At 41.2% G+C, this 12,281-nt stretch overlaps 1 protein-coding gene across 3 annotated transcripts in view; it reads right to left on the bottom strand.

The window, feature by feature from the left end:
• BRD7 (bromodomain containing 7) overlaps window positions 1-11,655 on the bottom strand; it is a 36,895-nt gene extending 25,240 nt beyond the window's left edge. For all 3 annotated transcript variants that reach the window (XR_009049770.1, XM_057713064.1, XM_057713065.1), the window contains exons 1-2: window positions 11,360-11,655; window positions 10,721-10,929 (exon numbers count right to left, since the gene is read on the bottom strand). Coding sequence is in view for 2 of the 3 variants with exons in the window: in XM_057713064.1 (XP_057569047.1) it covers window positions 10,721-10,929; window positions 11,360-11,408 (258 nt within the window). In the remaining variant the exon portion in view is untranslated. The remainder of the gene's footprint in view (window positions 1-10,720; window positions 10,930-11,359) is intronic.
• Between the last annotated feature and the right edge of the window lie 626 nt (window positions 11,656-12,281).

Raw genomic sequence — 12,281 nt, 5'->3', positions numbered from 1 at the left:
CTGGGCATATACCCTAGAGCAGGGGTCCCTAAACCCATTACTGGTCTGCGGCCTGTTAGGAACCAGACCGCACAGCAGGAGTTGAGCAGTGGGCCAGAGAGTGAAGAGCTAGTGAGTGAATTCATCTGCCGCTCCCCATCGCTAGCATTACTGCCTGAACCATCCCCCTCCCCGATCCGTGGAAAAACTGCCTTCCACAAAACCGGTCCCTGGTGTCAAAAAGGTTGGGGACTGCTGACCTAGAGAAACTTCCTTTTACAAGTGTACATAAAGACATGTACAAGAATATTTATTGCAGCACTCTGTGAAATAGTAAAAAATTAGGAACAACCTACTAAAAGGAAAATGGATTAATAAATTATGGCATACTTACATAGCAGGTAAAATTAACGGGCTAAAGTTACACTGTATCTGCATGTATTGTATTCAGAAACATAATTTCTGGAGGAAAAAGTTGAGAATTATTACAATATCAGTTACATAAGTTTTGAAAATATATGTGTATTTTACACATGTATGCAGAAGCAGTAAAATTATAAAAACAGGTTTGCATGAGATGCACACCAAATTCATGGTTCTCTCTAGGGAATGAGGAAGAGGAATGGATTCTGGGAGGGTACACGGAAAGCTTCATCTTCTTCTGTCCTCTAATTTCTTAAAAAAGAAAACACCAAAACCAAAAAAAACGAGCAAAAGGCAAAATGTTATGATTTGTTAAAGCCAAATGGTTGGTATCTAGGTGGTAGTTTTTTTTTAATTGTTTTTTGCATTTTAAACATTAAATTTTATAGTAAAATTGTCCAAAAATGTCTCTCTTATGCTCACGCTCTCAATAGAATCTTATTTTCTTGGCCTGTGTCCTAAATATTGTTCTAGTATCTAGAGCAGTGGTTCTTAAAGTGTGGTTCCCAGACCAGCAACACCAGCATTATTTGGGAAATCACTAGAAATGCAAATTCTGAGGTCTCATTATGGTTCTCAAGCTTCAATGCGCATCAGAATCACCTGAAGGTCTTGTTAAAACACCAATGACTAGGCCCTGTCCCCAAAGTTACCGATCCAGTAGGTCTAAAGCCTGTGAATCTGCATTACTAACAAGTTTCCAGGCTATGTGAGTGTTGCTGGTGCGGGAACCACACTCTGAGTATCACTGATACAGAGCTTCATAGTCCATTCTCAGAGTCCAAAGCATCTAATACAGAATACATGATTGGTGGAAGCTCCAGAGAACAACGTTATAAACTGTACTCAGTGCACACTTGGTGTCAGTTTCCTTTAAGTTGATTGCTGCCTGTTTTTTATGGCCTCATGATGTATTTTGGAACAGCAATTTTTGACTCAGGAAAGTTTTGTATCTTTTCCCCAGAAAAACTGGCATGAATATTTTGCAGGTTGACAGGTTTAGGATGTCTCTTTAATGGAAAAAGACCCTCAGAGACAAGACCTCTTCCTATTAAATGCAAATTGTGGATAGAGGACAGCTTGAAAAGCAATAAGCGCTCTCCTAGGTAGAAAGAACTAAGGCCGTGGTGCAGGAAGTCTAGAGTAGGGGCTGGCAAACTTTTTTGTTGGTACATGGCCAGGTAGCATATATTTAGGCTTTGTGGTCCATAATGTCTGTCACAACTACCAACCTTTGCCGGTATAGCTAGAAAGCAGCCACAGATAATATGTTAATGAATGGGCATGGCTGTGTTCTAATAAAACTTGACTTATAAAATCAGGTGGTGTTGGCTCTAGTTTGCTGAGACATGGTCTAGTGGCTCAAGTTCTTGTTCTTGCTCTAGCTTCATCCTTAACACACTGTGACCTTCTCAGGAACTCATTTACTCTCACTAGGCCTCTTATCACCTGCAAGGCAGAGATTCAACTGTTGATTTTTATTTACCTTACAGAGTTTATAAGATGGTAAAATGATCATGAAACAGAAAAGTTGAAAAAGTACCAAAGGAAGGTACAATGTCTCTGAACTACCCCTACCTGGTAACTTTATCTAGTTAGCCTGATCTACAGTAACCACTTTACTATTTGGTATGGCAAGAAAACATAGCTTTCTGGGCTAGAGTCCAAAAGAGAAAAAGAATATAAAAAACACATACTTGGAAACTACCCTAAAGTGAAAGGAGATATTGTAACATGTTATTGCCAGACTAGAAATTAGGAGATCTAGCTTCTAATTTACTAGAATGTAAACCCGAATAAGTTATTCCACTGTTTTAGTCTCAGTTTCACCTGTAAAACGAGAGGCTTTGATCTCTACAGTTCTCTCTCCACCTAACATTCTGATTCCTACTTTCCAATTTTCTCGTGCTGATTCCAAAATACTATAAATTCTATTGTTAAAGTCACTTACTAAAAGTAACAGATATGTAAAACCATAAGTTCACACAGTTCTGGTTAACAGCAGTTTAGTTTGCTAATCACACAGAGAAAACTACACAAAAACACTAAAGCCATTTAACTACAGTTCATAAAATGGGTTCAAATTTTGTCTTTGTCACTCATTAGCTATGAGATCATGGCTTAAATACATAATTTTTTGGGGGGGCGGGGGGGACTAATTTCCTCATCCTTAAAATAGACACAACAGTACATACCTCAGAAGATTGTCTGGAGGATTAAATAAGATAGTGATGTGAATTTTTAGCGCAGGGCCTACCTGGCACATGGTGAATACTCATTCATTCATGCATTCAATAAATAAATGAAGTTCTACTGTCTCAATACATCCTGGTGAATAAACAAACACAGCCCTGCCCTTACGAAGCCGAGAGTATAAAAAGACACAGACATTAAACAACTTAGTAAAAAAAAAACCTAAACAGATTTCAAGGATAGAATAACTGCTGGGTGAATCTAATTTAGACTGGAGAAGTGTGGGAAGGCTTCTACAAGGAAGTAATATCTGAGTTGAGATCTGAAGGAGAGAGAATTTAGCCAGGTTGGGGATGGCAACAGAATTTGTGTGTATGAAGGTCTTAGGCAGAAGAGAGAAACAGCAGCTATTTCCATAACTACAAACATATTGCACTTATTTCAGAGTGGATTCTAATTTATCCCTGACTCAATGGCAAGTTATTTTATTAATCTGTAACACTTCTGAAGTAAATCTTTGCTCATATTATTAATATTATAACACTCATTGCAGTAAGTTATAGACACATTTGTCTCTTTCTGGAGTTCCTGGTGGGCAAAGGCCCAAGTTTTACTCAGCTCTATACCCCCAAGCTCAATAATACCTAATACATGACATTTGTAGAATTAATCAATCACAAGAGACAGCATGAAACAGGAGCATGAAAGCATGAGAATTAACAGCTGAAGTTCTAGGTTCTAGTTCTATCCTTCAGACTGGCGACTTTTGTAGGAGATATAAATATACACACATCTATGTCTATATTCAAATAATGCTGCCAGTGTGCAAAACAATTTCAGAACTTTGCTTTAACAACTGATTTTAGAATTCAATTGAAAAAAATCAGTTTTATTACTTTGAAGCTACACCTCGTCTTTGGCTCTAGGTTGAAAATAGCATCTGCCACAGTTGAGCTCTTACCTCTGTGATGCTTTCACCTAGTTCCCCAAGGCAGAATGAGAAACACTTTCCTCTGGTCTCCCAGAACACTTAATTCATACCTCTGTTATAATTCACCAGGCCATGAAGTTTATCCTATTATGGCTGATTCCCTGGCCTAACTCTGAGCTCCTGTAGAGTAGGAACTGTATCTTATTTATCATTTGAGTCTAGTACATCATAGGTTTCTGGTAGATATTTGCTGAATCAATAAACAAATAAATAATCCTTCTATCAGAGGACCAACACTACTCTTATGACCTTAGTCAGGGTCCTTTCTTCTCTGGGAAGATCTGTGATTAAGAGGACCACCTCAGGAGGGAACAGCAGAGTGGGAAAAAGGGGGGAGGATTTTCTACCAACCCAAATAAGCCACAGCAGCCCTGAGATCCTGGGTGTGGCAGACTCACAGAAAAGAAGTCAATGAATTGTGTTTTGACAGAATTCCCACTTTGCTCAACAATTACAGTCATTCATTTCTCCTCTAGCTATATGCTACATTACAGTTAACTCAGCAATAAAATTAGATACTAATAGTACCTACCCCATAAAGCTATTAAGTATTAAAATAGTAAATATAGAGAACTCAGAACAATACCTAGCGGTAAACACTCAAATGTTAGTTTTTATGAGTATGTGTGTCCCTTGGGACCTAGTATAGTGCTTTAATAAAAACGGGAATTTACTGTATATGAATAAGTTTTAAATTTTCATTAAAAGTTTTACTTACATTGGGACTTTCCTAGCACCCAGTGGTGAAGACTCTGCACTTCCACTGTAGGGGGTGTGGGTGCGATCCTTGGTCAGGGAATTAAGATTCCACATCCCACATGCCGCGTGGTGCGGCCAAAAAAGTAAATAAATAAAAAATTTTAAAGTTTTACTTACATTAATTTGAAAAGATATATGCACTCCTATGTTCACGGCAGCATTAGTTATAACAGCCAAGATAGAGAAACAATATGAGTGCCTATCAATGGATGAGTGGAAAAAAAAGATGTGTGTACACACACACACATGCACATACACACGAAGCATTACTGAGCCATAAAAAAGATGAAACCTTGCCATTTGCAACAACGTGGGTGGAACTTGAGGGTATTATGCTAAGTGAAATAAGTCAGACAGAGAAAGACAAATATTGTTATGATTCCACTCATATGTGGAATATAAAAAACAAACAAGAAAACAAAATAAATGAACAAACCAGACCAAAAAGACCCAAACACATAGATACAAAGTACAGAGCAGTGGTTACTACAGGGGAAGGTGGGGGAGGATGAAATGGGCAAAAGGAATCAACTGTATGGTGGACGGAAACTAAATTTTTGGTGGTGAGCATGCTGTAGTGTATACAAAAGTACAAATATAATGCTGTACACATGAAACTGATAAAATGTTATAAACTAATGTTACATCAATAAAAAATTAAAACAAAATTTTACTTAACTCTAGCATTGTGAATAATAATATCCTACATGTGTTAATGCTCATGATTTTAAAAAATTAAAGAAAAACACCTGATTTATTCTGATAACATCCCTAGCAGCAGGACCAGACTTAACTTCTTTGAGCATCTAAACCTGAAATTGACTTGCAAAGCTGTTAAGACAGAATTCAAGTTAGGATTATGCTTTTCTGAAGAACAGGTTTGAGTTTCAAAAAAAGAATTTAGACCTCTCATCTGAGCTACTTCAGTGAAAAGCCTTCTAAGTAGGTCTCCTTACACCCAGGCTCTACCCTCTTCAGTATCTGCTAGATACTGTTAACAGATTACCACTACTAAGGCTCAACTTTTTACCATTCTTCCACTCAGGAAGTTTTTGACTCTCTACTGCTTACATACTCAAATTCAAACTCCCTACTCTAACATCTCAATTGCCTTTCAGATCTTATACTCCTCTTCATGTATTCTGTGCTTAAAAAAGAGAACTGCTTTATGTCTCTTATACACACCCTCACATTTGCCCACTTTCATGCTACTGTTCTTAATTCTCTACTGGGTACGCAAGCTTCCTTACCTCCACAGTAATGCTGTATTCTGTTCAGGAATCAGCTTCTCAAGCCAGCATATAAACGAAAAGTGGGTTGTCAGATTACCTTTGAAAATACCTGAAGTAGCCCATAAAGTATAATACTCATAGCTTTATACACATGATCCTTTATGTTTAATTGTATGATTAACTATATATTCTGAGCTACAGCAATAGCTCAGAACATATAGCTGATCCCATGTTGACTGTAGTGTAACATCACTATACTCTGGTTTCTAAAGACCAGCAGGCAAATTCTTTGCCAACTGCTTGGCATTCAAATGTTTAAAGGGAAAAAAAGGCCAACACACTTTCATAGGGGTGATGTGTAGATTATGGCCTGATGAAAACTAAAGCATGGGGACTTCCCTGGCAGTTCAGTGGTTAAGACTCGCCTTCCAATGCAGCGGGTGCGGGTTCCATCCCTTGCCTGGGAGCTAAGATCCCATGTGCCCCCTGCCCGAAAAACCGAAACGTAAAACAGAAGCAATACTGTAACAGATTCAATAAAGACTTTAAAAAATGGTCCATATCAAAAAAATCTTAAACGAAACAAAACAAAACCCAAAACTAAAGCATGTTGTGCTCTTAATGCTGTGGTTGGTATTAAATACCACTGCTCTACAGGGAGAAACACTATTGATCCTATCTGTTGGGGCATTTTAAACTAATACAAGCAGAGCCTTCCTACTCAAAAGAAGAATATTACTTAAGACATCTTTGAAAAATTATAGGGTTTTGTGTTGTAAGCATCTGTGCTTCCCCAAAACTCTATCTTCTCCTTATTTTCCTAAGTAAAAGATTCCTGATTTTCATTAGGATATAATGCTCCAACCCCTTCCCCCAACTAAAAGACATTTCCCAGCCTCCCTAGCAGAGAGAGTGGATAAGTGATTAAGTTCTGGCTAGTGAAATATAAGCAGAAGTAATGAATGCCTTTTAGAAAAACATTTTAAAAGGGAAAGGGCATGTTTTATCTTTTTCTTATGCCCTTCCTCCTTCCTGCTACATGGAACTGACAGAAGAGTTACCAGTCCCTCAGAAACACACATACTCTAGGCCCTTTCAGGCCCACAGGTGTCACACAGCTGACTTTCCCCAAGAAAACACCAGAGGTAACTGCTGTTCCTAAAACTCCCTGGAGATCCAGAGTACAGCTCAGAGAAAAGTGTCCTTCTGAAGTCTCCCTAGCAAAAGAACCCTCCTTTCCCCTCCCCAGTCCAGCCTGGAAAAAAAGGGATAACCCAAACACCCTCTACAGAATCAATGACACCCCAGAAATGTCCCATAGTCCCTGGCCCTGAGTCCTGGGGAAATGGGACCTTGGGCAAATTTACTTCACTTCTTTGAGTTTCCACTTTACCTTCTGTACAATGGAAATCATCCACCTACCTGCCCTACTTTGCAGGGTGTTATGTCCAGATGAAACATCTTAATTGCATCTTAAAAAGCATCTTAATTTGCAATGAAAAACACATAAGTGGCTAATGATATTTAGAACCACAATCAAGAAAGGGGCAGAGGAGGGGACTTCCAGGAACCTATCTTGAAGATATCCTTATAAAAGTATGCAAAGAGATGTCACCAATGAGGTTCAATGCAGCATTATCTGTAACATTTAGAAGTTACATAAAATATGGCACAGCAATAAAACCAAATACAATGTAGTTAATAAGAAGATGAGATAATTGATAAACCAAGAAATGAAGAGTATGAATATGTTAGCTGGCATAACGGCAGTAACTGCCAGAACTGAGACCAGAAGCAGTTAAAAGGGGTTACCTCAACTTCCAGTTAAATGCAATGATGGCGGGAACAAAGAGTACAGAAGAGATGACAGTGGATGAAAGATGTCAACACACTTGGGAGAGGAAAGGCAAGTGGAGGAGTCTGCAGATCAGAGAAAGCAAGATACCTCCTGCATGCAAGGAGGGAGACAACTGTGAGAAAAGTTCTAACCCCAGAAATCTGGAAAAGTGCACAACTTTGGCGGTCTCTGTTCAGTGATGCCCACAGTGAAGGCCATCAGCTGATTCTGTCTGGGCACAAAGCATATAATCAGCCTTTTTGTGCTTCACATTTAAATACAAATAGATTACAAAGGCTCAACAGATAACTAAATGGTGCTTTTAACTCAAAAGGAGGAGACCAAATAAATAAACCGAAGAACTTGAAGGGAAATAGAGACAACGCAGGAGTAAAAGAAAACTTAAAAGAAAAATATCAAAAAAACCCATCAATTAATATTTCAGAGAAATAAAAGATACTGTATGTTAAAAGAAGAACAGCATGCTATTAAAACAAGGACAATTAGAGAACACGAAAAAGTTCTTGGAAATTCAAAATATAAGATATGAAATAAAATTCAAGCGCAGAGCCAGAAACAAAGTTTAGGAACTCTCTTTGAAGGAAGAACACAAAAAATAAAGAGGAAAAGGAGGAGAAAAAACATAAGAAAATTAGAGAATCAGTCCAGAAGTCCAACATCTAAATGGCAGGGGTTCTAGAAAGAAAGAAGAGAGAGAATGGAGGGAAGGAAACTACCACAGAAAAACTTCAAGCAAACATCTCAAAAGTGAAGGCAAGCATATTCATTGTGCAACAGAGCACTGAAGATAAAGGGGAAGATTCTAAAAGTTTTGAGAAAGCATATACTGGTTATGTACAAAGGACTAAGAAGCAGAATGCAACAGACTTCTCAACAGCAAATCTGGAAGTCAGAAAACAACAAGCAATGCTTTCAAAATTCTGGAAGAAACTAATTTCCAACTTGGAGTTCCACGCTGAGTCAAACCATCAATCTATGTGAGAAAAGTACATGAGAGTAAAATAAAGACTTTCAAACATGTAAGAGCTTATAAAAATCTACCTCCTATGAATGCTTTCTTAGGAAGTTCACAGAGTTAAGACTCCACCAGAACAAAGGAGTAAATCAAGAGGAAGATATGGGATCTAGAAAGCTGGCAAAAAAGAGTCCCATGAGGCCTAGAGAACAACTAATCCAATGTAGAGCAGGAGAGGACAGAGGGCTACAAGATGAATGTTTCAAAAAAAGGGGAAGTGTTTCATATATGCAGAATATAGAAAAATGGTAAAAACCAACAGGTTTGCAAGGCAGAAACAGAGACACAGATGTAGAAGACGAACATATGGACACCAAGTAGGGAAAGTGGGTGGTGGGTGGATGATTGGGAGATTGGGATTGCCATATATACACTACTACTAAGAAAAAAACCATCAAATTGTACACTTGAAGTATATGCAGTTTGTTGTATGTCAATTGTATCTCAATAAAAGTTCTTAAAGAAAAAAAAAGAGGGGGAAGTATTTGACCATGTGAAAAACAGAAATCAGATGGCTTTTAAAAATCTGCTAGAGTTTGGGAAGAATCAGTACACGATAACCAAACAAATGAAAGCAATTAACCAACTGGTCAAGATCAGATCTGTATTTGTATATAACATCTGTCTCCAGTGAACAACAATAGAAATAAACACTGAATATTGATTTAATCAAGAAATGACATATATCTACACTGGTAGAATGCAGGAAGAGAAATTGGGGGCGTGGAGCAGTATAAGGATGCTAATTTAAATTCTTATCTTCTGTAACATGATGTCGGTAAAAGATGTACATATAAACCAGTAAATAGCAATATAAACCTACATTTAGAAATGGAGATAAATATCCAAAGAAAAAAAAAGTTTGGGAAGTAAAACTTGAGGATGGAGCAGAAGGTTGCTTTTATATTAAAAGCCTTGTAGTACTGTTGAGTTAATTTTATTTTTTTAATTGGAGTATAATTGCTTTACAATGTTGTGTTAGTTTCTGCTGTACAACGAAGTGAATCAGCTATCTTTATACATACATCCCCTCCCTCTTGGACCTCTCCCTGCCACCCCCAATCCCACCCATCTAGGTCACACAGCACAGAGCTGAGCTCTCTGTGCTATACCACAGATTCCCACTAGCTATCTATTTTACACATGGTAGTATATTTATGTCAAACCTACTCATGAATTGCCTTACTCCTAATAATAAATAATTAAAACAAATGAACAAAAAACAAACTGGCTACCCTTGGAGAGGAAGACTAAATGAGGTACCTGAGTGAGGAAAACTTTCTTCCCCTCCATTTTGTTCACTTGTGTATTACTTGAATTTCTTTTAAAAAATCATATGCATATATGGCTTTTGTAATTTAGGAAAAAAAAATAGTTTTATACACTGTCACAGTCTAAACAAAGGCAATAAACACTGGGGCAGAAAGGCATATAATTAAGAAACTCCAAAAAGAGAATCTCTAAGATTTAGTGATTTACCAATGCATTTAATCACACGGACTAGAACATTTCTGTTGTATATATAAACATAAAAAATTATAAAACTAAACCTACACAAATCTAGCTTCAAGATTCAGTAGTTGATTCAATAAGTCACTTCGTGACAGGTTAAATTTGGAAAGTGCAGAAGAAGTCTAGCCCAATTCCAGGTATGTATGTGATCATCTTTGGAAGGCAAGTTCATTATTATTACTATTTTACCCAGCTTACAAACAGAGATGGCAGCTACTTTCTTTTTTTCTTTCTATTAACTGCAAATGGTTAAGAAAATGCTTATTTTTATTACTGGTGTCACATCCCTTAAAGGTCTCTGATCACATTATCTCTTCAACAGACTCAAACTCAAACAAACTCATTTGTTTTAAAATATGAAAGTTGTTCATTATGTATTTGGCATTATGGTATTTATTTCAGAACAAAACTTGAATCCCGAGAGATCCCATTTACTTTTGAAATGGCTGTTTTCCACAAACCTCGAACACCGAGGCTTTCTTGAGCATGAGTTCTACCTTTCCTAGACGAAAAAACCACTCTTTGAAGCAGCTCCTCAAAATCGGCACTTCGCTGCTCATTCGCCAAATGTGTGAGCACAACTAAGTACAATTAAAGAGTTGTTGAAACTCGTAGACGATTCATGAACAAGTCCGATTTTACAGGCGTTGCAGCATCTCAGGAGACACAAAGAAAATACAGCGAGGTTGGCAGCGGGAGCCGGCAACGCTCAGACAGTGGTATCACCTGCAAAGCTGAAGCAACGCAACGACCTTTACCTTGACTCGTCTCCGTTTCCTCCCCTTTTCTTCCCCCGGAACCTGCTTCTCTCCTTTCTTTCGCTTTTTCCGCTTTCTGTCCTTGTGTTTGTCATGATCGTTTTTGTCTTCGAAGAGGCTGGAGTCGTGCCCGGAGCTGCCCGTGGAGAGCTCGGTGACTTCGTTTCCCCCCACTTTGAGGACCAGCTTCAAGGGCTTCTCTACATACTCTTAAATGAAAGCAAAGGGCCTCGATCAGAGGAGGGCCTCGCCGGGCAGCACCCACGACGCAGTGACCGCCAGGCGGGGAGAGGAGGCGGCGCACAGGCCGAGGCGGCCCGGGGCGCGCAGTGGGCGCCCCGCGAAGCACCTGTTGAATGACGGACAGTCGCCAAGTGGACGCCCCGAACGCTCCCAGGGCTCTCGGGACCGCCTCACACCTCCCAACGGGAGACCCTCCCGGGCCGGGGGTCTCGGGTTCGAATGCCGCCCCCGCCTGGGGGGCTGCGCGGCTCAGGCAGGCCGCGCCCCCTTCGCGGGTCCGGGCCTCCCCGCGGGAGGTGCGGCCCACCTCGGACGCTCGAGGGGTCGCCTGGAAGGTACGAAAACCCCACCGAGCCGCCGCGGGCTCGCCGGCCCCCACCGCGGCCCGCTCCTCACCCTCGTAGAGGTGTTTGTCCGACTTGTGCTTCTTGTGCTTCTTGCCCATGTCCGACCGGGCCCCGGTGCCCGCCCCCCGCGCCAGGCCCAGGCCGTGCGGCGCCGCTTCCGGTCCGGGCCAGGCGAGCGGAGGGCGGGAGCGGGGCCCACGAGACCCCGCGCCGCGAGGCAGGGGGACGGCGTGCGCCGGGCGGCGCGAGGCCTCTCACGAATAGACCCAGCCGCGCCCAAACGCGCGAGACCCAGCCGCAGCCCGAGAGCGGCCGCGGGTCGGGGAGCGGCCGGCGCGGAAGCGGGAGAGAGGGCCTACCGCGCGCGCACAGAGCGGCCGGCTGCGCGTGGCGGCCCCTGGTGGCTGGAGGTGGCGCTGCAGCCTGAGGCCCGGGGGCGGAGTCCGTCCCGGGGGCGGAGTCCGTCCCGGGGGCGGAGTCCGTCCCGGGGGCGGAGTCCGTCCCGGGGGCGGAGTCCGTCCCGGGGGCGGAGTCCGTCCCGGGGGCGGGGCCAGGGCGGGATCCGCCGCGCTGAAGCTCTCTTCCTGCTCCGTCTCTCTCCCTCCCTTCCTCTCCACCTCTCTCTTTTCCTTCCCTCCCTTGAGTCCTTCCCTCCCTCCCTCTTCCTCGCTGCCTCCTTCCTTTCTTCCTTTTTCTTATCTTTTTATGACCCTTCCTCCTTTCCTGACTCCTCTCTTTTATCCCACTTTCCCTAGCTTCTGTCTTCCCTTTAACAATATTTGTTAAACCTTGTACTGGATACCAGATCCAACAAACCCAGCGCATCGGTAACTCAAGGATTCTAATCTTAAAAACAAAACAAAACAAGACAAAACAAAACAAAAAACAAACCTATGTGATGATATGTAAAGGCCTCTCAAGACCTTAATTAAAACAACACCAACAAAGTATGAAGCAGAGTGTATTAGGTA

This window comes from Hippopotamus amphibius, chromosome 16 (genome assembly GCF_030028045.1).
Source record: "Hippopotamus amphibius kiboko isolate mHipAmp2 chromosome 16, mHipAmp2.hap2, whole genome shotgun sequence".
Classification (NCBI taxonomy): domain Eukaryota; kingdom Metazoa; phylum Chordata; class Mammalia; order Artiodactyla; family Hippopotamidae; genus Hippopotamus; species Hippopotamus amphibius.
The sequence above is the reverse complement of the archived record's forward strand: the minus strand, read 5'-3'. Positions and strand labels throughout refer to the sequence as shown.